Source organism: Ranitomeya variabilis, chromosome 1, assembly GCF_051348905.1.
Source record: "Ranitomeya variabilis isolate aRanVar5 chromosome 1, aRanVar5.hap1, whole genome shotgun sequence".
NCBI lineage: Eukaryota > Metazoa > Chordata > Amphibia > Anura > Dendrobatidae > Ranitomeya > Ranitomeya variabilis.
Window position 1 is genome coordinate 726,465,947 of NC_135232.1, and position 26,111 is coordinate 726,492,057.

At 45.9% G+C, this 26,111-nt stretch overlaps 1 protein-coding gene across 2 annotated transcripts; it reads right to left on the reverse strand.

The window, feature by feature from the left end:
* Positions 1-5,382: 5,382 nt before the first annotated feature.
* Positions 5,383-25,720, reverse strand: LOC143763851 (serpin A3-7-like). Of its 2 annotated transcripts, XM_077249315.1 has the most exons (5): positions 25,545-25,571; positions 15,218-15,807; positions 7,845-8,115; positions 7,595-7,742; positions 5,449-5,711 (listed from the first exon to the last, which is right to left on the reverse strand). In XM_077249315.1, the coding sequence occupies exons 2-3, from the start codon at positions 15,798-15,800 to the stop codon at positions 7,850-7,852; spliced, it is 849 nt and encodes a 282-aa protein (XP_077105430.1). In that variant the 5' UTR covers positions 15,801-15,807; positions 25,545-25,571; the 3' UTR covers positions 5,449-5,711; positions 7,595-7,742; positions 7,845-7,849. The 2 variants fall into 2 exon arrangements, with proteins under 2 accessions (XP_077105437.1, XP_077105430.1); XM_077249322.1 differs by lacking the exon at positions 7,595-7,742 and having other exon boundaries at positions 5,383-5,711; positions 25,545-25,720.
* Between the last annotated feature and the right edge of the window lie 391 nt (positions 25,721-26,111).

Sequence of the window (26,111 nt, forward strand, 5' to 3'; positions counted from 1 at the left end):
TTAACAGTATTTTTACCTCATACCGAAAAAACGGGGTGACAGGTGCCCTTTAACTAACTATCCACAATTTTTAAACTATCAATATAAGAACTATCTACTATTTATATATCTTTTTTTAAACTTTTTTTAAAATTTAAAGCCGATGCGGTCCATACCCGTTGGAAATCGATAAGGGATCGCTTTGTCCGTGACTACCGGAATAGTCAAAATGCACCAAGCGGATCAGGTGCCAAACGGGTGACCCCGTATGTGCATTACGAGCAATTGCTCTTTCTGCAAAAAACAGTGTCTCAGCGCTCGTAAGTACAAATAGGTCTGTGTGCGAGACAAAATTGTTTAATTAAAGAAAAATAATTTAATTTTTTGGGGGGGTTACAGCACGATATGCAGTACCGCCTCGCCTAGACAGGCAGAGGAACTGGAGCCATCTCCACTGGAACCAAGCCAGCAGACGGGCGCTGAAGATGTGTCTGGCATCAGCGAGCCACGATCTGGGGAGAGAAGCACTGTTGCTTCTGGTGTGAGTGCCCGGTTGCAATCACAGCGTGGACGCAAGCGAGCATCACAAAAAGATGAAGCTGATGCCATTATTGTCGATGGACTCCAACGGGTAGAGGACATGTGTCGTAGTGAACTCAAAGACCTGAGGCGGGAAATTACCGACTTGCAATTCCGCGAGTCTGTATATTCTGCAAATGAGTGGAAGCTACTTTTTTTGTCCTATGTGCCTGTAGCACAAAATATCCCGACACACAGAAACCTTTTGTTTAGGCAAAGACTGAATGACCTTCTTGAGGAATTTGTGGGCCCCCAGGAACCCGCTCCATCGAGAACAAAAAGCATAGACATGCCGGCCTACAACCCTCAATATAGAGGCCGGGGTGAAACGAGCATGGAACATCAGAGACAAAGTAGCAGTCCATCATACAGTTGGGCAGACAATACGCCCGCGCAATACCAGAGTCTGTAGTACTGTTCACTGTCCCCAGCCAGGTGCAATTACTGCGTTTCACGTTTTGTTGGTTAATTATTTTTTTTGCACCCAATTTCGTGTGTGTTTTTTTCCATCCCTATGGGATATCATATGTTAAACATGTCTACCAACAGTTTTTTCATACAAATTCCGAAACTTTTAGTAAACTGTTTAAAATTTAAGATTTTTGTATGACTTTAACTTTGAGAACAACATAATAACATGAATGTAACTTTTTACAAGACATAAGGTTGTGGGAAATAAAACAACCAAAAAAAACCCCACACATTTCAGCAAAACATCAGGACACAACTTCAGACTTTAAATAATTTTCACACGTGTCTGTCTTGTCATGGAACATGGCCTTCATGTGTGAAGTACTGTGCAAATTGATCACGAATCCTCATTATTTGAGCTGTAGACCGAACAGCAGTAGATTCAATGCTAATGAGGTTCGCCTCACATTCATCAAGGTCAACCACCTGGGGTTCATGTCTGGCAACAAAATTATGCAGACAGATGCATGCCTTCACAACACGGTCCACATTTTCTGGTTGCAGTTGCATGCAAGTTAGTAAAATTCGCCATTTTAATGTCAAAATACCAAAGGCACACTCCACATAACGTCTTGCCCGGCTCAAGCGATAATTAAAAATGCGCCTGGTGGAGTTCAGACTACGGCTTGAGTACGGCTTGAGGAGATTTTGTCCAAGTTAGAACACCTCATCACCAACTAAAACAAAGGGCAAACTTGGGTCTTCTGTCCCCGGCAGAGGTCGTGATGAGGGTATGTTGAAATTGTTGCTGTACAAACATCTCCCCATGTTGGAGTCTCTGAAGACTCTGGAATCGTTAGTCCGGCCATACGCACCAATATCCACAGCTACAAAACGGTATCTTGCATCCGCAATAGCCATCAATATAATCTAAAAGTATTTCTTATAGTTATAGTAGAGGGATCCACTATGCGCTGGTTTCTGAATCCGAATGTGCTTGCCGTCCACGGCACCAATACAATTGGGGAAATTAGCCACATCCTCGAACTGTTGGGAAATCGCTAGCCACATTTCTGATGTTGGGGTTGGTAGCACAAGTAGTTGCAAGTTGTTCCAAATGGCATCACAAGTTTCCCGAACCAGTTGGCAAATTGTTGACTTCCCAAGTCTAAATTAATAATGCAGTGACGGAAAAGATTCTCCGGTAGCCAGATATCTGTCGGCATTCAAAAAGAAAAAAAAAAAAAATTGTTTAGGATTTTAAAGGACAACTAAAAGGCTAGTTACAATAGAATATACAATTGCTAAATGAACATTATGCCCCACGATACCTACATCTAGTCTTTGTCAATAGAATGATTAAAAAATGTATAATTACCTCACAGTCACTACTAAACGTTCCTCCGCACAGATGCTTTCACGGAAAGTGCTGCGATGATGATGTATCTCATCCTTCACATGTGAGAGCAGAACATCAAAGGTCTCAATGGACATCCGTAGATAGCGTTGGAATTTGGAGGGATGATCCCGAAGCTGAACATACAGGGTGTGAAAGGCACCATATATATTCCGCAAGAAATTCACTTCGTGGATCCAATATCTCCTTTGCGAACTACGCTTTCTCTGCCGAAGTCGCAACCGCATCAAGCAAAATCGAACGAGCTCAGACACACACATCTTGCTAGCGGAGGTTCACTCAATGCTTTCAAAATGGAGAATGAGTCTGCACCCATACCCCGACGATGACAAAAGGAGAAAAAAAAAAAAAAAATTTATTGACAGTGACAAACGCAGACAAACGGATAGTTCGCGAACGGACATCCAAATGAGAAAAACGCGGTCACGTGCGTTAACGTGATGCCGATTTTTTGATAAATTGGATCCTTTTCTGTACATGCGTTTAACGGATCCGTTTAACACCATGTACTTGAAGCAATGTGAACCTAGCCTTACAGCCTTACAGAACGGCAGAGAGAGTAAGGAGCGCAGCGGTGAGCCTACCTGCCAGAGTGCAGGACCTGAAACACGTGACCTCCGGGGGAGTGGACGGAGGCGGGGCCAGATGCCGAGTAGCAGCGGTGACTGGCGAAGCCGGAGAGTAGGCTGAAGGTGCCGAGGTCAAGCTGGGAGGTAGATGAAGTGCCAGAAGGGTGGGACGTAAGCATGATCGAGATGTAGCAAAAAGGTCAGGGAGCCAAAGATAGCGGTGCAGTACAAACGGGGTAGGCAGGAAGGAAGTTAGAGTACCAAGTCGGAGGTCAGAGCCAGAAACAGACAATTAGCCCAGAGTCACAAGGAAAAGCACAGAACAAGAAAACAGGCCGAGTCATACACAAGAAAGCAATCGGACTAAACAGTATGCAAGCACACCAGGGGGTCAGACACACAGTCAAGACAGATGTGTCACTGACAAGGATCCCCAGATGAAGGTGGGAAAATATAGCCCTCCCCAAACCAAAAGGAGGCTATACAAATAAACCCCGAAAGAACAGGGAAGGAACCTTGTCCACAACCATGACAGACACTATGTAATTGAGGGACAGCACTGTACACAATACAAGAGGAATGTACTATGCACAATTAGGGAGGACACTATACAATAAGGGGGGGACATTGTAATGGAGAATGGCACTATAATGTGGATTGGGCTATGCACAATAAGGGAGGAGACACTATGTAAAGAAATATGGTGCTATACAGAATACAGGGGGACGCTATGTAATGTAGAATGGTGCTATACACAATAAAGGAGGATATTGTAATGGAGAATGCACTATACATAAGGCTACGTTCACATTTGCATTGTGCGCCGCAGCGTTGGCGCCGCAACGCACAACGCAAACAAAAACGCAGCAAAACGCATGCACAACGCTGCGTTTTGCGCCGCATGCATCCTTTTTTTCATTGATTTTGGACGCAGCAAAAATGCAACTTGCTGCGTCCTCTGCGCCCGGACGCGGGCGCTGCAGTGACGCATGCGGTGCAAAACGCAAGTGCGACGCATGTCCATGCGCCCCCATGTTAAATATAGGGGCGCATGACGCATGCGGCGACGCTGCGGCGACGCTGCGGCGCCCGATGCTGCGGCGCAGACCGCAAATGTGAACGTAGCCTAAGAGAGGACACTAATGTGGATAGGTCTATACACAATGAAGGGGAATATTATGTAATGTAGAATGGTGCTATACACAGTAAAGGAGGACATAATAATGGAGAATGCACTATGCATAAGGGAGGGCACTAATGTGGATAGGACTGTACAGCTTAAGAGAGGAGACATTTTGTAATGGAGTATGTTCTATACACAATAGGTTGGTACTATACACAATAGGGGAGTAAAAAGTAAAGGAGGACGCTATAATACATCACAGTGCTAAGTACAATACTGCAGATGGTGCATTACACATTAAGGGGTACACTACAATTGAAGACTCCACTATATACAACAAGGAAGTATACTATGTAATGGTGGACTATGCTATACACAATAAGGGAGGATGACACTGTACACAATAAGGAGAGACACTATGTTATAAGGATGGTGCTTTACATAATAGAGGAGGACACTATAAATGTGTATACTATACAAAGCGTCAGCACTCTAAGCAATAGGAGGACACTGTAAGAAGATGTGGTGCTGCATATGAGAGAACACTGTAAAAGTAGAGATGTCTCTGAATATGAGAGGACACTATGTAATAATAGACAGCGCTCCACATATTGTAATTCCAGCAGATACTACAAACTAGGGGACGATGATATGTATACAGGAGGGTTTTTTTTTACAAGCAAGAGTATAACTCGCATCATCTCTATACAAGTCCTACATTCTTCCAGTCACAACTTGGTCACTGCAGAGTGTGTAGCAGTGATCACCGAGCCCCTGAAAATGAGACCACATGTATTTGCTACCTGAATACATAATGTCCCTTGCTGCACCCCTGAATATAAAAATGAACCACTAATATATAACTATGTCCACTCTGCATCCCCAATAGAAAACGACCCCATTATAATTCACCACTGTGTAAGACTATAACATTGCTTGTAGTCCTGTATCTACTGTTTGGCTTATAGGCAAAGCTCATCTCTATAGGGCCCCCATGCAAAATCAAAAACGACATCTCCCCTCTCATGCTTGCTGAGCAGGTGGGCTCTCCCCGCTGTGAGACTGGTGCTGAGTGAATCAGATCTCTCCCCAATTCTGCACAGACATAGAGACAGATAGAGATAGAGTAGTGCAGCTTCATCCCCCTCCTCCCCTCCATGCCCCTCTTTCTTGTTATTTTACAACCAACTGAACGTTGTAATACTTCTGTCTTCAGTAAACTTATTATTTCTATGTCACACTGTACATGTTCCCTTAACACAAAATTAATGATAAAAATTCACGATGTGGAAACCAGTGATTGTTCTGACCGGATACAGAAATTTTATAAACTGATTTCTAACAAATACAGTCACAAAATACACAATAATACCCAAAGGAGGCAACTTTATTTTATCAGGCAATGATTCAGATCATCTAAGAAGGATTCAGTGGAGGGAACTTAAACCTGAGATGGATCCATAACTCTCCCCAATAATAGGACCGCCTTCATGCGTTTGCAGTAAATCAAAGTGAGAAATGGACAATCAAGTGTCAGCTCGAAATCTTTGGAAAGAGTAATTCCCTGTATGACATGAGCTCCACTGGAGTCTGTCCCATTCTCAGCAATCTTAATTAGAGTTCGTTGGTACATCTAGAGAAAAAGACAATAATCCAATAATTACCCTGTGCACAAGAATATAATTACGGTACTATAATACTGCTGCTATGTATAAGAATATAACTACTACAATACTGTTCCTATGTACAAGAATATAACTAGTATAATACTGCCCCTATGTACAAGAATATAACTACTATAATACTGCCCCTATGTACAAGAATATAACTAGCATAATACTGCTCCTATGTACAAGAATATAGCTAGTATAATACTGCTCCTATGTACAGGAATATAACTACTACAATACTGTTCCTATGTACAAGAATGCAACTACTATAATACTGCCCCTATGTACAAGAATATAGCTACAATAATACTGCTCCTATGTACAATATAACTACTATATTACTGCCCCTATGTACAAGAATATAACTACTATACTTCCCCTATGTACAAGAATATAACTACTATTATACTGCCCCTATGTACAAGAATATATCTACTATAATACTAACCCTATGTACAAGAATATAGCTACAATAATACTGCTCCTATGTACAATATAGCTACTATATTACTGCCCCTATGTACAAGAATATAACTACTATACTTCCCCTATGTACAAGAATATAACTACTATTATACTGCCCCTATGTACAAGAATATATCTACTATAATACTGCCCCTATGTACAAGAATATAGCTACAATAATACTGCTCCTATGTACAATATAACTACTATATTACTGCCCCTATGTACAAGAATACAAGAATATAACTACTATACTTCCCCTATGTACAAGAATATAACTGCTATAATACTGCCCTTTATGAACCAGAATATAACTACTATAATTCTGCTCCTATGTACAAGAATATAACTGCTATAATACTGCTCCTGTGTACAAGAATATAACTACTATAATACTGCTCCTGTGTACAAGAATATAACTACTATAATACTGGCCCTATGTACAAGAATGTAACTACTATAATACTTCTCCTCTGTGCAATAATATAACTACTCTGTGCAATAATATAGCTACTATAATGCTGCCCCCTATGTGCAAGGATATAACTACTATAATACTGCCCCCTATGTACAAGAATATAGGTACTATAATACTGCCCCTTATGCGCAAGAATGTAACTATAATACTGTCCCTATGTACAAGAATATAACTAATATAATACTGCTCCTATGTACAAGAATATAACTACTATAATCCTGCTCCTATGTACAAGAATATAACTACTATTATACTGCTCCTATGTACAAGAATATATCTACTATAATACTGCCCCTATATACAAGAATGTAACTACTATAATACTACCCCAATGTATAAGAATATAACTACTATAATGCTGCCCCCTATGCACAAGAGTCTACTATAATACTGCCCCCATGTACAAGAATGTAACTACTATAATGCTTCCCCCTATGTAAAAAAATGTAACTACAATAATACTGCCCCCTATGTACAAGAATATAACTACTATAATACTGCTCCTATGTACAAGAATGTAACTACCATAATGCTTCCCTTATGCACAAGAATGTAACTACTATAATACTGCCCCCTAACTACAAGAATATAACTACTATAATACTGCTCCTATGTACAAGAATATAACTACTATAATACTGCCCCTATGTACAAGAATATAACTAATATAATACTGCACCTATATACAAGAATATAACTAATATAATACTGCCCCTGTACAAGAATATAACTACTATAATACTGCTCTTTTGTACAGGAATATATCTACTGTAATACTGTCCTTATATACAAGAATATAACTACTATAATACTGCCTCCTATATGCACAATATATAAGAATAGATCTCCTATAAGACTTTTATTGATATAAAAATAAAGATTATTATAAACAATCTTTCTTACCGTGGACACTTTCAATCCTGGTTTTTCTGAGATTCTGGAGAAATCTGCGGTGTCACTAAATGCTTGTGTAATCCCCATGTGGAGCAGGGCATACTGCACATTGATTTGCTGTTCTATCATTATCTCTGGGATGTAGAGATCCAGCAGACTGACCGTAAAACACAGAACATAGATGTAGTGTAATGGTTTTTTTTTTCTGAGGTTCGTATGACTGCGCAATCAGCTCCTGTCTGCTCGAGCCATCACTTACCTGGTTCACGCCTCCGACATATAATATTCTATGAGTTTTGGAGACAATTTAACTTGCAGCAAATCAAAATTTGCTTTATTTGGCATAATAAAAAGCAGAACAAGGTGTTCGTTGTATGGGACCTCCACCATGACACAGCCCAGAGCCTTGTCCTTGAAAGTCCTGTATTGTCCCACTCGGTGCATCATAGGAACCGAAGGTGATTTTATTTGGTTCACCTGGAAATTTTTTCGCTTTGTCCCTTGGAAGGAGAATGGATTTTCCCATTTTGCTGGTGAAATAAACGAAGAATGATATAATTTATTACCCATAAGATAGAGCTTGGATAGGATGCCCTCAAAGTTAGTGCAAGGACAAGTCAATGTACTTAGCAGGACAAGGAGGGCATGAAGTGGTGGGATGGAATGGTTGTGACATCAGTAGTGTACATCTGTCACGTAAGTAGCCATGAAATCACTAGAGTGCTACCGTCGGGGAAGTTGTGTGACATCACTACTGTAGAGTGTATCTGTCAGGGAAGCTGCGAGACAACTAATGTGTTACTGTGAGGGAGCCTGCATGGCATCTCAAGAGTGCTACCGTCAGGGAAGCTGCGTGACATCACTAGAGTGCTACCGTTAGGGAAGCTGTGTGACAACTAATGTGCTACCGTCAGGAAAGCTGCGTGACATCATTAGTGTGCTACCGATCATGGAAGCTGCGTGACATCACTAACATAGTAACATAGTTTAGCAAGGCTGAAAAAAGACATTTGTCCATCCAGTTCAGCCTATATTCCAATGCTGCTGTGACATCACTAGTGTGCTACCGTCAGTGATGCTGCTGAGACATCAATAGAGTGCTCCTTCCAGGAATGCTGCTGAGATATCACTAGAGTGCTCCTTCCAGGAATGCTGCTGAGATATCACTAGAGTGCTCCTTCCAGGAATGCTGCTGAGACATCACTAGAGTGCTACCCTACCGTCAGGGATGCTGCTGTGACATCACTAGAGTGCTACTATCAGGTTAGCTGTTGTGACATCACTGAGTTATACCATCAGCGAAGCTGTTACAACATGATTAGTGTGCTACCGTCAGGAAAACAGCTGCAGTGACATCACTAGTGTGCATCCACCAGGGAAGCTGCAGTGACATCACTAGTGTGCATCCACCAGGGAAGCTGCTGTGACATCACTAGTGTGCAACCACCAGGGAAGCTGCAGTGACATCACTAGTGTGCATCCACCAGGGAAGCTGCTGTGACATCACTAGTGTGCAACCACCAGGGAAGCTGCTGTGACATCACTAGTGTGTATCCTTCAGGGAAGGCACGCCCCGGGAAGAAGCATTAGCGAAACGGCGCCCGTCGGGTGTGAGGAGAACGCCTGCACGCCATCCTGACAGCACTACCATCGGGGTAGAGGTAATCCATCATTTTCCTATACTATTATAGTGATTCGTATAGTACTTAGTGAAAGGGTTTTCTTTTATTTATACCTCATCTAAAGGCTCTTTCTACTGTATATGGCAATACCCAACTATATTTTGCATACTAGTGGTATTAGTGGTAGGACTCGCAAGTAATGAGGACCTGTGACGGGGGTTGTGAGCTTAAATTTTGGCCAAAATATTAACTAACACCTCATTTAAAGTATTTAGCATATGCATTAATTTTTTGCACTTTTTATCATATCATTTTTTGTAAGATGTGGCCAGGCCTCTTTTCGTTGGCTTGGTTTATTGGGGCATCTGTCCCTATGTGCTGGATACTATAGTGTTGGGCAGCCTGCCTGTTAATACAAGGGTGTCATTAATAGGCTGCAAACCAGACACTGTGCATCACACTTACCTGTGTGACTGGCATCCTATGCCAGCTATATCAGTGTGCATTTTTCCTACTAGGCAGCCAACCCCTGCAATGTCTGGCTAGTGTGGGGGTGGCGGTTTTTATCAGTAGTTTGCACCTGTGCTACCCCTTGCCTTTATCAGTGGAGGCCTGCTGCATCCTGCTAAATGTGCATTTGTCATCAGACAGGGTTTTGGGAAGGCTGTATCTTATCTATATATATAATTGTCTAAGGTACTTCCGTCTTTCTGTCGGCAACTTCTGTCACGGAAATCCCGCGTCGCTGATTGGTCTCGCCAGCTGCCTGTTATGGCTGCCGCGACCAGTCAGCGACGGGCACAGTCACTCCCTACTCCCCTGCAGACAGTGCCCGCTCTATAATCCCCTCCGGTCACCGCTCAAACAGGGTTAATGCCAGTGGTAACGGGCCGCGTTATGCCGCGGTGTAACGCACTCCGTTACCGCTGCTATTAACCCTGTGTGTCCCCAACTTTTTACTATTGACGCTGCCTATGCAGCATCAATAGTAAAAAGATGTAATGTTAAAAATAATAAAAAAACAAAAAACCTGCTATTCTCACCTTCCGTCGTCCGACGATGCGCTCGCGCCGGCCGCCATCTTCCGTTCCCAGAGATGCATTGCGAAATTACCCAGAAGACTTAGCGGTCTCGCAAGACCGCTAAGTCATCTGGGTAATTTCGCAATGCATCCAGGGAACGGAAGATGATGGCAGCCGCTCGCGCATCGCCAGAGCTTCGCTGGATCCCGGCGGGTGAGTATATAACAATTTTTTATTTTAATTATTTTTTTAACAGGGATATCACGTGGGCTGTGTTATATACCGCGTGGCTGCTATATACTACATGGGCAGTGTTATATGCTGGGTGATATACTGCGTGGGCTGTGTGATATACTGCATGGGCTGTGTGATATACTGCGTGGGCTGTGTGATATACTGCGTGGGCTGTGCAATATACTACGTGCCCTGTGTTATATACTGCTTGGCTGCTATATACTGTGTGGGCTGTGTTATATACTGTTTGGGCTGTGTTATATACTGTTTGGGCTGTGTTATATACTGCGTGGCCACTGTTATATATTGTGTGGCCTGTATTAACGCATCGGGTATTCTACAATATGTATATGTATGTATGTATAAAGCAGCCACATAGTATATAGCACAGGCCACGTAGTATTTGTCTGCTATATACTACATGGCTCCTATATACTACGTGACCTGTGCTATATACTATGTGACTGCTATATACATACATACATATTCGAGAATACCCGATGCGTTAGAATCGGGCCACCATCTAGTGGTATGTATATTTTGCATACTCTGCAGAGCCCCACTAGGGACTGCACAGCATTCACTGTTACCTCAGCTTACTTGCTATAAACTTATAGCCTCATTCTGCCAATTCCCCCCCCCCCCACCTTCCAACTTGCCTTCTTTTGGTACACTTACCTCCCATTATTAATAAATACTTGACTTGCAGCTGTTTTCCCTCCCTTCAATGGAGGTTTTAAACCCTCTCTTTTAAAATGGTTTTAATTTTGTGTATCAATAAAAAAATATATTATTTTATTTCTGTGATGTTAGGAATCTCTTCTTAGCAGGTGGACTTACTCTTCAGCTGCCTTCAGTGTTTTCTCTGACATACTGTAACTAGTGTGTGTCCACCAGGGAAGCTGCTGTGACATCACTAGTGTGTATCCGCCAGGGATGCTGCTGTGACATCACTAGTGTGTATCCGTCAGTGATGCTGCTGTGACATCACTAGTGGGTATCAGTCAGGGATGCTGCTGTGACATCACTAGTGGGTATCCGTCAGTGATGCTGCTGTGACATCACTAGTGTGTATCCGTCAGTGAAGCTGCTGTGACATCACTAGTGTGTATCCGTCAGGGATGCTGCTGTGACACCACTAGTGGGTATCAGTCAGGGATGCTGCTGTGACATCACTAGTGGGTATCCGTCAGGGATGCTGCTGTGACACCACTAGTGGGTATCAGTCAGGGATGCTGCTGTGACATCACTAGTTTGTATCCGACAGTGATGCTGCTGTGACATCACTAGTGTGTATCCGTCAGGGATGCTGCTGTGACATCACTAGTGGCTGTCTGTCAGGGATGCTGCTGTGACATCACTAGTCTGTATCCGTCAGGATTGCTACTGTGACATCACTAGTGGGTATCCGTCAGGGATGCTCCTGTGACATCACTAGTGTGTATCCATCAGAGAATCTGCTGTGATATAACTAGTGTTTATCGATCAGGGATGCTGCTGTGACATAACTAGTGTGTATCTGTCATGGATGCTGCTGTGACATCACTAGTGTGTATCCGTCAGGGTTGCTGCTGCGACATCTAGTGTGTATCTGTCAGTGATGCTGCTGTGACATCACTAGTGTGTATCTGTCATGGATGCTGCTGGGACACCACTAGTGTGTATCTGTCATGGATGCTGCTGGGACATCACTAGTGTGTATCTGTCATGGATGCTGCTGTGACATCACTATTATGTATCCGTCAGGGTTGCTGCTGCGACATCTAGTGTGTATCTGTCAGTGATGCTGCTGTGACATCACAAGTGTGTATCCATCAGGGAAGCTGTTGTAACATCACTAGTGTGTATCCGTCAGGGTTGCTGCTGCGACATCACTAGTGTGTATCCATCAGAGAAGCTGCTGTGATATAACTAGTGTTTATCCATCAGGGATGCTGCTGTGACATAACTAGTGTGTATCTGTCATGGATGCTGCTGTGACATCACTAGTGGGTATCCGTCAGTGATGCTGCTGTGACATCACTAGTGTGTATCCGTCAGTGATGCTGCTGTGCCATCACTAGTGTGTATCCGTCAGGGATGCTGCTGTGCCATCACTAGTGTGTATCCGTCAGGGATGCTGCTGTGACACCACTAGTGGGTATCAGTCAGGGATGCTGCTGTGACATCACTAGTTTGTATCCGACAGTGATGCTGCTGTGACATCACTAGTGTGTATCAGTCAGGGATGCTGCTGTGACATCACTAGTGTGTATCCGTCAGGGATGCTGCTGTGACATCACTAGTGGCTGTCTGTCAGGGATGCTGCTGTGACATCACTAGTCTGTATCCGTCAGGATTGCTACTGTGACATCACTAGTGGGTATTTGTCAGGGATGCTCCTGTGACATCACTAGTGTGTATCCATCAGAGAATCTGCTGTGATATAACTAGTGTTTATCGATCAGGGATGCTGCTGTGACATAACTAGTGTGTATCCGTCAGGGTTGCTGCTGCGACATCTAGTGTGTATCTGTCAGTGATGCTGCTGTGACATCACTAGTGTGTATCTGTCATGGATGCTGCTGGGACACCACTAGTGTGTATCTGTCATGGATGCTGCTGGGACATCACTAGTGTGTATCTGTCATGGATGCTGCTGTGACATCACTATTATGTATCCGTCAGGGTTGCTGCTGCGACATCTAGTGTGTATCTGTCAGTGATGCTGCTGTGACATCACAAGTGTGTATCCATCAGGGAAGCTGTTGTAACATCACTAGTGTGTATCCGTCAGGGTTGCTGCTGCGACATCACTAGTGTGTATCCATCAGGGATGCTCCTGTGACATCACTAGTGTGTATCCATCAGAGAAGCTGCTGTGATATAACTAGTGTTTATCCATCAGGGATGCTGCTGTGACATAACTAGTGTGTATACTGCAGGGATGCTGCTGAGACATCACTAGTGTTTATCTGTCAGGGATGCTGCTGTGACATCACTAGTGGGTATCCGTCAGTGATGCTGCTGTGACATCACTAGTGTGTATCCGTCAGTGATGCTGCTGTGCCATCACTAGTGTGTATCCGTCAGGGATGCTGCTGTGACACCACTACTGTTTATCCGTCAGTGATGCTGCTGTGACATCACTAGTGTGTATCCGTCAGGGATGCTGCTGTGACACCACTAGTGGGTATCAGTCAGGGATGCTGCTGTGACATCACTAGTGTGTTTCCGCCAGGGATGCTTCTGTGACATCACTAGTGTGTATCCGTCAGTGATGCTGCTGTGACATCACTAGTGTGTATCCCTCAGGGATGCTGCTGTGACACCACTTGTGGGTATCCGTCAGGGATGCTGCTGTGACATCACTAGTGTGTATCCGTCAGGATTGCTACTGTGACATCACTAGTGGGTATCCGTCAGGGATGCTCCTGTGACATCACTAGTGTGTATCCATCAGAGAATCTGCTGTGACATAACTAGTGTTTATCTATCAGGGATGCTGCTGTGACATCACTAGTGTGTATCTGTCATGGATGCTGCTGTGACATCACTAGTGTGTATCCATCAGGGATGCTGCTGTGACATCACTATTATGTATCCGTCAGGGTTGCTGCTGCGACATCTAGTGTGTATCTGTCAGTGATGCTGCTGTGACATCACTAGTGTGTATCCATCAGAGAAGCTGCTGTGATATAACTAGTATTTTTCCATCAGGGATGCTGCTGTGACATAACGAGTGTGTATACTGCAGGGATGCTGCTGAGACATCACTAGTGTGTATCCGCCAGGGATGCTGCTGTGACATCACAGGTGTGTATACGTCAGGGATCCTGCTGTGACATCACTTTTGGGTGTCCGTCAGGGATGCTGCTGTGACATCACTAGTGTGTATCTGGCAGGGATGCTGCTGTGACATAACTAGTGTGTATCAGGCAGGAATGCTGCTGTGACATCACTATTGCGTATCCATCAGGGATTCTGCTCTGACATCACTATTGTGTATCTGTCAGGCTATGTTCACACAGTGCAGATTATTTGCGGTTTTTTAGCGTTTTTGCGCTATAAAAACGCTATAAAACCGCAAATAATCTGCATACATTAAGCATCCTATCATTTTTAATGAAATCCGCACTTTCTGTGCACATGATGTGCGTTTTTCCGCATGAAAAACGCATTGCGGTAAAAAACCGGACATGCTCATTAATTTTGCGTTTTTTTCGCGGTTTTCCCACTGTCTAATGCATTGGGAAATGTTTGGGAAAAACCGCGTCAAAAACCGCTTCAAAAACGCGCAAAAAACGCGCAAAAAAACGCATGCGGTTTTTATGCGGAAATCTGGCAGAAATGTCCGGATTTTCACAGGAATTTTCTGCATCAATTCCTGAACGTGTGTATGGGGCCTCAGGGTTACTTCTGTGACATCACTAGTACAAGCCAAGGTGCTATAACATCTCAACTAGCTCCTGTCAAATGTATAATCGAATGTGCAGTTTCAGCTTGAGTCCATGTTCTTTTCTTACACAGGGGTCCCTTGTGTTTCCAGTACATATCTGTGGGTTTCCACTACTCTCCCCATATAGGTTATCGACAATTACTGGTCGTGAGGAAGGGACATGTGCAAAGCTATAACGGGTATAGGGGAATACAGAGTATGCAGTTACAGCTGTCCCTGGTTTCTGATGGGCCGCAGGAGCCCCTGTACTACATATTAAGACCCCATTATTATACATGGCCCATGGTGGGTGTCGGTGTACCTCTCTATAACTCACCCTCAAAGCTTGCATAGTCGAGCAGAACCATCTCTGTCCGTGTGTCCAGGTCATGAACCAGATCTTCTATTTTGCCATCTGTCCGGCAGCTGACTTGCTCGTTGATACTTTGTGCTGCCTTCTCTGGGTCTTTAAAGTTGACGCTCTGGACAGTGGCGTTGTAGTACTCTGCCAAGTCTTGCTGGTATTGGAGCTGAGGCTTTCTGGAATTATCTAGGAAGAGCCAGTTGAACAATCTGAAATGTGCACCTTCTTTTTCTATTCTAATTTTCGCCAGGAAGTTTTTAAAGTCGTCTTTCAGGGTTTTGTTTGTTTGGGTGGAATTTAAAAACATGGCATCCAGAATCTGCTGGTGAGTTGAGGATCTTGCCCCAAGAGCCAACAAGGCAGTGCTGGTGTAGATGCTTGGAGGGCAGATGAAGATGTTGGCGGGGGCTTTAGCCGTTTTGGACGACACAAGTTTGAAAAGTGAGATGGCGAACTGCATACTGGCCTTGGATAAGCTGTCAACTCCCGTCTGTCTGCCATGTTGGGAAGTGATTGTCACAGAGACGGAGAACAAGAGGAGCCAAAGCAGCTGCATCTTCAGTCTGAAACACACAACGGTGATGACTGCAAGATTAGGTGCGTGGATTTAGGTATTTCTCTTGCTGCCATTTCCACATTTCTCACCCAGTCTGTTATGACCCCAGTGGACAGGGTCTCAGAGGAACGTGTAAGTCTGCGAGATTCAAAAATCCAGCTCATAGGGCTGTGGTAACTGGGTTGACCAAATAGCTACTCCTAACGCCAACACTAGAAGTAGCCGGGGATCATGCCTACGGTGATCGCTAGATGACTCGCGCCAGCCGGAGAATCTAACTACCCCTAGGAGAAGAAAACAAAGACCTCTCTTGCCTCCAGAGAAAGGGACCCCCAAAGCAAGATACAAGCCCCCCACAAATAATAACGGTGAGGTAAGAGGAAATGACAAACACAGAAATGAACCAGGTTCAGCAAAGAGAGGCCAGCTTACTAATAGCAGAATATAGCAAGATAACTTATCTGGTCAACAAAAACCCTATAAAAATCCACGCTGGAGATTCAAGAACCCCCGAACCGTCTAACGGTCCGGGGGGAGAACACCAGCCCCCTAGAGCTTCCAGCAAAGGTCAGGATACAGATTGGAACAAGCTGGACAAAAATACCAAACTAAACTAAAGCAAAAAGCAAGGAAGCAGACTTAGCTTGAAATACAGGAACCAGGATCAAAGGACAAGAGCACAAAAGATTAGCTCTGATTTCCACGATGCCAGGCATTGAACTGAAGGTCCAGGGAGCTTATATAGCAACGCCCCTGAACTAACGGCCCAGGTGAGGATATAGGAAAAGACAGAAGCTCCAGAGTCAAATCACTAATGACCACTAGAGGGAGCAAAAAGCAAAATCACAACAGTACCCCCCCCTTAGTGAGGGGTCACCGAACCCTCACCACGACCACCAGGGCGATCAGGACGAGCGGCGTGAAAGGCACAAACTAAATCGGCCGCATGAACATCAGAGGCGACCACCCAGGAATTATCTTCCTGACCATAGCCCTTCCACTTGACCAGGTACTGAAGCCTCCGCCTGGAGAGACGAGAACCCAAGATCTTCTCCACCACGTACTCCAACTCGCCCTCAACCAACACCGGAGCAGGAGGCTCAGCAGAAGGAACCACAGGCACAACGTACCGCCGCAACAAGGACCTATGAAACACGTTGTGGATAGCAAACGACACAGGAAGATCCAGGCGAAAGGATACAGGATTAAGGATTTCCAATATCTTGTAAGGACCAATAAAACGAGGTTTAAATTTGGGAGAGGAAACCTTCATAGGAACAAAGCGGGAAGAAAGCCACACCAAATCCCCAACACGTAGTCGGGGACCCACACCGCGGCGGCGGTTGGCAAAGCGCTGAGCCCTCTCCTGTGACAACTTCAAGTTGTCCACCACAAGATTCCAGATCCGCTGCAACCTATCCACCACAGAATCCACCCCAGGGCAGTCAGAAGGTTCCACATGACCCGAAGAAAAACGAGGGTGGAAACCAGAGTTGCAGAAAAACGGCGAAACCAAGGTGGCGGAACTAGCCCGATTATTAAGGGCAAACTCAGCCAACGGCAAGAAGGTCACCCAATCGTCCTGATCAGCAGAGACAAAACACCTCAAATAAGCCTCCAAAGTCTGATTAGATCGCTCCGTCTGTCCATTAGTCTGAGGATGGAAAGCAGACGAAAACGACAAGTCAATGCCCATCCTACTACAAAAGGATCGCCAGAATCTGGAAACAAACTGGGATCCACTGTCTGACACAATATTCTCAGGGATGCCGTGCAAACGAACCACGTTCTGGAAAAACACAGGAACCAGATCGGAAGAGGAAGGCAGCTTAGGCAAAGGAACCAAATGGACCATCTTGGAGAAGCGATCACATATCACCCAGATAACAGACATGCCTTGAGACACCGGAAGATCAGAAATGAAATCCATGGAGATATGTGTCCAAGGTCTCTTAGGGACAGGCAAGGGCAAGAGCAACCCGCTGGCACGAGAACAGCAAGGCTTAGCTCGAGCACAAGTCCCACAGGACTGTACAAATGACCGCACATCCCTAGACAAGGAAGGCCACCAAAAGGATCTGGCCACCAGATCTCTGGTGCCAAAAATTCCTGGGTGACCTGCCAACACCGAGGAATGAACCTCGGAAATGACTCTGCTAGTCCACTTATCAGGCACAAACAGTCTGTCAGGTGGACAAGAATCAGGCCTATCAGCCTGAAATCTCTGCAACACACGTCGCAGATCTGGAGAAATAGCTGACAAGATAATACCATCCTTAAGAATACCAACAGGTTCAGCGACTCCAGGAGCATCAGGCACAAAGCTCCTGGAAAGAGCATCGGCCTTCACATTTTTTGAACCTGGTAAATACGAGACAACAAAGTCAAAACGGGAGAAAAACAATGACCAGCGGGCCTGTCTAGGATTCAGGTGTTTAGCAGACTCGAGATACATCAGATTTTTGTGATCAGTCAAGACCACCACACGATGCTTAGCACCCTCGAGCCAATGACGCCACTCCTCAAATGCCCATTTCATGGCCAACAACTCCCGATTGCCCACATCATAATTTCGCTCCGCAGGCGAAAACTTCCTAGAGAAAAAGGCGCAAGGTCTCATAACAGAGCAACCAGGGCCTCTCTGCGACAAAACGGCCCCTGCTCCAATCTCTGAAGCATCCACCTCAACCTGAAAGGGAAGCGAGACATCAGGCTGGCACAAAACAGGCGCCGAAGTAAACCGACGTTTCAACTCCTGGAAAGCCTCCACGGCAGCAGGAGCCCAATTAACCACATCGGAGCCCTTCTTGGTCATATCCGTCAAAGGTTTCACAATGCTAGAAAAGTTAGCGATAAAACGACGGTAGAAGTTAGCGAAACCCAAGAACTTCTGAAGACTCTTAACTGACGAGGGTTGAGTCCAATCAAGAATAGCTCGGACCTTGACTGGGTCCATCTCCACAGCAGAAGGGGAAAAAATGAACCCCAAAAAGGGAACCTTCTGTACACCAAAAAGACACTTTGAGCCCTTGACAAACAAAGAATTTTCACGCAAAATTTTAAAGACCATCCTGACCTGCTCCACATGCGAGTCCCAATTATCAGAAAAAAACAGAATATCATCCAGATAAACGATCAAAAATTTATCCAGATAGTTCCGGAAAATGTCATGCATAAAGGACTGAAAAACTGAAGGGGCATTAGAGAGCCCAAAAGGCATCACCAAGTACTCAAAATGACCTTCGGGCGTATTGAATGCGGTTTTCCATTCATCCCCTTGCTTAATGCGCACAAGGTTGTACGCACCACGAAGGTCTATCTTGGTAAACCACTTGGCACCTTTAATCCGGGCAAACAAGTCAGACAACAGCGGCAAAGGATACTGAAATTTGACAGTGATCTTATTTAAAAGCCGATAGTCAATACAAGGCCTCAAAGATCCGTCCTTTTTAGCCACAAAAAAGAATCCCGCACCAAGAGGGGAAGAAGACGGACGGATGTGTCCTTTCTCCAGAGACTCCTTGATATATGAACGCATAGCGGTATGTTCAGGTATCGACAGATTAAACAGTCTTCCCTTAGGAAATTTACTGCCTGGAATCAAATCTATTGCACAGTCACATTCCCTATGAGGAGGCAATGCACTGGACCTGGACTCGCTAAAGACATCCTGATAATCAGACAAATACTCCGGAACTTCCGAAGGCGTAGAAGAAGCAATAGACACAGGCAGGGAATCCTCATGAATACCACGACAGCCCCAACTAGACACTGACATAGCCTTCCAGTCAAGGACTGGATTATGGGTCTGTAACCATGGCAGCCCCAAAACAACCAAATCATGCATTTTATGTAGAACGAGAAAACGTATCACCTCGCGGTGTTCAGGAGTCATGCACATGGTAACCTGTGTCCAATACTGCGGTTTATTTTCTGCTAATGGCGTAGCATCAATACCCCTAAGAGGGATAGGATTTTCTAATGGTTCAAGAATAAAACCACAGCGCTTAGCAAATGAGAGATCCATAAGACTCAGGGCAGCACCTGAATCTACAAACGCCATGACAGGATAAGATGACAGTGAGCAAATCAAAGTTACAGACAGAATAAACTTAGGATGCAAATTACCAACGGTGACAGGACTAACAACCTTAGATATACGTTTAGAGCATGCTGAGATAACATGTGTAGAATCACCACAGTAGTAGCACAAGCCATTCCGGCGTCTATGAATTTTCCTCTCATTTCTAGTCAGGATTCTATCACATTGCATCAAATCAGGTGTCCGTTCAGACAACACCATGAGGGAATTTGCGGTTTTTCTATCACATTGCATCACATCAGGTGTCTGTTCAGACAACAACATGAGGGAATTTGCGGTTTTGCGCTCCCGCAACCGCCGGTCAATTTGAATAGCCAGGGACATGGTATCATTCAGACCTGTGGGAATGGGAAAACCCACCATAACATTCTTAATGGCCTCAGAAAGGCCATTTCTAAAATTAGCGGCCAGTGCACACTCGTTCCAATGTGTCAGCACGGACCATTTCCGAAATTTTTGGCAATACACCTCAGCCTCGTCCTGGCCCTGAGACATAGCCAGCAAGGCTTTCTCTGCCTGAATCTCAAGATTGGGTTCCTCATAAAGTAAACCGAGCGCCAGAAAAAACGCATCAATATCAGCCAATGCCGGATCTCCTGGCGCCAACGAAAAAGCCCAATCCTGAGGGTCACCCCGTAAGAATGAAATAACAATTTTTACTTGTTGAGCAGAGTCTCCAGACGAACAAGGTTTCAGGGACAAAAACAATTTACAATTATTCCTGAAATTCCTAAACTTAAATCGGTCTCCTGAAAACAGTTCAGGAATCGGAATCTTGGGTTCAGACCTAGGATTTCTGGTAACATAATCTTGTATACCCTGCACACGAGCGGCAAGCTGGTCCACACTTGTAATCAAGGTCTGGACATTCATGTCTGCAGCAAGCTTAAGCCACTCTGAGGTAAAGGGGAAAAGAAAAAAAAAAAGAGAGGGAAAAAAAAAAACTCAAAATTTTCTTTCTTATAATCCCACTTCTGCAATGCATTAAACATTTAATACTGGCCTGGCATACTGTTATGACCCCAGTGGACAGGGTCTCAGAGGAACGTGTAAGTCTGCGAGATTCAAAAATCCAGCTCATAGGGCTGTGGTAACTGGGTTGACCAAATAGCTACTCCTAACGCCAACACTAGAAGTAGCCGGGGATCATGCCTACGGTGATCGCTAGATGACTCGCGCCAGCCGGAGAATCTAACTACCCCTAGGAGAAGAAAACAAAGACCTCTCTTGCCTCCAGAGAAAGGGACCCCCAAAGCAAGATACAAGCCCCCCACAAATAATAACGGTGAGGTAAGAGGAAATGACAAACACAGAAATGAACCAGGTTCAGCAAAGAGAGGCCAGCTTACTAATAGCAGAATATAGCAAGATAACTTATCTGGTCAACAAAAACCCTATAAAAATCCACGCTGGAGATTCAAGAACCCCCGAACCGTCTAACGGTCCGGGGGGAGAACACCAGCCCCCTAGAGCTTCCAGCAAAGGTCAGGACACAGATTGGAACAAGCTGGACAAAAATACCAAACTAAACTAAAGCAAAAAGCAAGGAAGCAGACTTAGCTTGAAATACAGGAACCAGGATCAAAGGACAAGAGCACAAAAGATTAGCTCTGATTTCCACGATGCCAGGCATTGAACTGAAGGTCCAGGGAGCTTATATAGCAACGCCCCTGAACTAACGGCCCAGGTGAGGATATAGGAAAAGACAGAAGCTCCAGAGTCAAATCACTAATGACCACTAGAAGGAGCAAAAAGCAAAATCACAACACCAGTCCTGACCATTGATGGATATCTCCACCACCTTTTAAATATTTTATTATTAGCATTATTATTATTTATATAGCACCATTAATTCCATGGTGCTGTACATGAGAAAGGGCTAGTGCAGCGCCCCAGAGTCCTGGTCGTTGCAGTACTATTGCTCCGCCACTAAGGGGGGCTATGGTGTGTCTGATGGCACTGAAGGAGTTCATCTGACCAGGTATCACAGACACCAATACATTTCACAGTCTGGCCTCCAGGGGGAGCTAAGGGTGCTATTTATTAGGCCACTCCTCACACATTGGTAAAACTGGGGGTTAGGCAGGAAGTTAGAAGAGAAAGCTGACTGGGTTGGAACCAGGCAACACCTAGTGGCAGAGGGTGTTGCAGGGGGAAGATTCGGTAGGGTCCCTGTCAGGGGTGGGATCCTGACAGAGGCCTGGCAACCAGAGAGAACGTCACGGGACCGTGCCTGCTCTGTATAGCGGCAGTGCCCTAAGGAAGGATGAGAAGCGAGATATATTGTGCTGAGTGAGAAACGAGATCAAAGCAGAAGGAGAATACCAGTAGGAGTCGTGCTGTAAGACGAGGCAACATCCTACTGAGGCGCATAACCGGTGGCCGGAACGCCGAGGAAGTATAGAGCTCCAGGCCAAACTTCAAACCTACGGCAGGACAGTCAGTTAGAGGCGGGCTGTCTCACAGAAAGAGCCCAGGTGACACAGGGGGGGTAACAACAGGAGTGGGGCGACGACCGAGTCCCAGGAAGAACCTCCGAGCCTTCCCCGTCTTACGGGCGCGTCCTTACCATAGCATCTGGGGGGACGTGGAAGAACATCAGAATGGAGTTGTGAGGGAACACGAGAAACAGACACAACAGTTGTGGGGTACTATCCCGTGGTGCTCAGCAGGGAAGGACCACAACACACAAGCGCAGGAAGGTAGGCACATATTTCCACCTGCAAAGGGAACTCTGGAGGTGCCATCGGACCGGCAGGACTTACGCAGCCCTGTTAACCGTATTTCGGACTGAGGACCCTGAAGCCTTCAGTAAAGAGGTAAAGAGACTGCACTCTGGTGTCCTCATTATTTACTGCGACCGGCACTTCACCGCACCATACCACCACATTTCATTGTACGCCCCTCAGCAGGGTCACGGACTGGGTCTAGCCACCGTGACAACCCCAGAACAGAGACTCAGAGGCCCGGTACCGGGTACCCCTCGGCCCTGCGGCAGTGGGGGCGCTACAAACTTGGCGTCACGAACAGGATCTACTTAAGCCTGAAGAATCAGGTCATGTGTGCCTTGGAACTGTGATTTACTGTGCTTTATTGCAAAGACTGTGTATTGCCACTGCCCGCCAAAATCGCCGCCATTGCGGCACCATGTGGCGTGCCGGAAGAGCGGGGCATGTCGTCTTAGGAGTAGCTTGGAAGAATGGCGTGAAAGTTGAGCCAGCCCCCCAGAAGTACTACTATGTTCGGGAGATATGCCCTTCAACGAGGGAGGTACGCCTCCTAGTCTGGGACGGCGGCGGGAAGAGGAACCGCCCTCCTGATAGGGGAAGGCCGGAAGCCCTGGACGACGTGGGGCAGAGCCAGATTAGCAAGATGACGAGCGAAGGTCGCCCAGAAGAGGGGGAGAAGGCCCGCACCAGCCCCAGCCAATGGGAGCTGAGCAAACTTTCACCAGGCTGCGAGGACCGGGAAATTCTCGGGGCGGAAGTGGAGGAGCTCTGCCGTCAGCTTCGGAGTCTGTGTCGGCGCAAAGCCGCTACCAGTGAAGAGCTGTGCCACCCCCAGTCGCTGGCACCGCAAGCCCCTCAGCAGGGTCACGGACCGGGTCTAGCCACCGTGACAACCCCAGAACAGAGACTCAGAGGCCCGGTACCGGGTACCCCTCGGCCCTGCGGCGGTGGGGGCGCTACACTTACATACAGAGTTATAGATATCGTTTGCAGTAAACAAATTTACAATGACAGACTGGTACAGAGGGAAGAGGACCCTGTCCTTGCAGACTTACATTCTATGGGATAATGGGGAAAAGACAGAAGGTCTGGGGTGCGGCAACTCAGGTGGTGGTGAGGCGGCAGCTCGGGTGGTGGTGAGGCGGCAGAATGGTTATTGCAGGCTGTAGGTTTTCTTGAAGAGATGGGTTTTCAGGTTCCGTCTGAAGGATTCGAGGTTGGTGGATAATCGGCGTGGAATTTCAGAGAATGGGGGATATTCGGGCGAAATCTTGGAGGCGGTTGTGTGAGGGATGAATAAGTGTGGAGGAGAGTAGGAGGTCTTGGGAGGATCGGAGATTACGTAAGGGGGACAGGTTGTGGATGGCTATGTAGATCAGTGTTAGTAGTTTGAACTGGATTTGTTGGGGAATTGGGAGCCAGTGGAGGGATTTGCAGAGGGGAGAAGCAGGGGAGTAGCGAGGAAAGAGGTGGATTAGCCGGGCATCAGAGTTGAGGACAGACTGGAGCGGTGCAAGAGAGTTAGCGGGGAGGCCACAGAGGAGGGTATTGCAGTAATCGAGGAGGGAGAAGATGAGGGCATGCACAAGAGTTTTCGTAGATTGTGGGCTGATGAAGGGATGGATTCTGGCAATATTTTTGAGTTGGAGGCGACAGGAGGTGGCAAGAGTTTGGACGTGCGGTTTGAAGGACAAGGCAGAGTCGAGAGTTACCCGCAACTCAGACAGCGGATTTCAGGTGCGGGAGAGAGCGTGATGCCATTTACCGTAATAGATAGATCAGGTAGGGGGGATACGCGAGATGGGGGAAAGATGATGAGTTCGGTTTTGTCTACATTGAGTTTTAGGTAGTGAGAGGTGAAGAAGGAGGATATGGCTGATAGACACTCTGGGATTCTGGACAGCAGAGAGGTGACATCTGGGCCAGAGAGGTAGATCTGAGTGTCGTCCGCATATAGGTGGTACTGGAAGCCATGGGACTTTATGAGTTGTCCTAGGCCAAGGGTATAGATGGAAAAAAGTAGGGGCCCCAGGACAGAGCCTTGAGGGACTCCAACAGAGAGAGGGTGGGATGAGGAGGTAGTGTGGGAGTGGGAAACGCTAAATGTGAGGTCGGAAAGGTATGAGGCAATCCAGGACAGAGCAAGGTCTTTGATGCCAAGGGAGGAAAGAATCTGTAGCAGTAGGCAGTTGTCGACTGTGTCGAAGGGAGAGGACAGGTCGAGAAGGAGGAGGATGGAAAACTGCCTGTTAGGTTTGGCTATGAGTAAGCAGTTAGTAATTTTTGTCAGGGCAGTTTCGGTGGACTGGTGGGGGCGGAAGCCAGATTGGAGGCTGTCAAGGTTATGGATTAGGATATGGATTAATTGTCCTAATGTTTCAGTGTAATACCTCTGCTTGCAGTCAGGTAATGGGCACGTTTGTTTGACTATCAAAAACTGAAAACCCATCCTGCTCACACAGCTGCCGGCCTTGTTACAATGTATCAGTGCTGAGAAGGGTATGTTCTGTTGTATACCTGATCCATACATATAGCCACACAGCGTGAAACCACCCATGAGATCCAGGACATATACAAGATATATTGTATCACGCTGTGTGATCCAGACGGCTCCATTCCCTGACAGCCAGCAGAGGTTTTCACAAGCTTTTCATACATTATTGGAGGGTTTATTGATCAGCATACAGATTAGTTATGCATTAATTACATTTATTACTCATGATCTGTAGTCCCTCAGATTTATCGTCATCGGCTCACAAGTAAATGAGGCTGGACGCATTCAGCACATAGTAACACAAGTATGAGGTCCACATGGAGCAAGCGCCCCTTTAATTTTTATTTTTTTTTACCTTAATGATCATTTGGTCAAAATAATTACAAAGTAAACGTAACAAAACCCCAGAAATCTCTCACCGTTGTCTCCGCGCCGCCGACCTCAGGGATGCTGGTAACCTCCGTGACTGACATTTATATCACCGGACATGTCGCTGCCTTATCTGGTCCATGAAGAAGTCATGACAACCTGACCTTCCGAATACAGCGTTAGCACAGCCGAGGGGTTAATGAGTAACACAGTATCACCCTGTTACTGTTATGGGATGTTCGAGAAGATAAAATTTCACAAATAATGAACTACAGAGAAAAGTTCAATTAAATCAGTCCAAAACAGGAACCTCCAGAGCTGCAGGGGCGGTGTGGTACCGGGGGGCCCAGAGCAGTGCTTCAGTGCCGGGGGGCCCAGAGCAGTGCTGCGGTCCCAGGAAGCCCAGATCAGTGCTGCAGTGCCAGGAAACCCAGAGAAGTGCTGCGGTGTCAGGGAGCCTAGAGCAGGGCTGCGGTGCCACGGTGCTCAGATCAGTGCTACGATGCCAGAGGGCCCGGAGCGATGCCAGAGGGCCCGGAGCAATGCCAGGGAGCCCAGAGCAGTGCTGCCATCCCAGGAAGCCCAGTGCAGTGATGTGGTCCCAGGAAGCCCAGAGC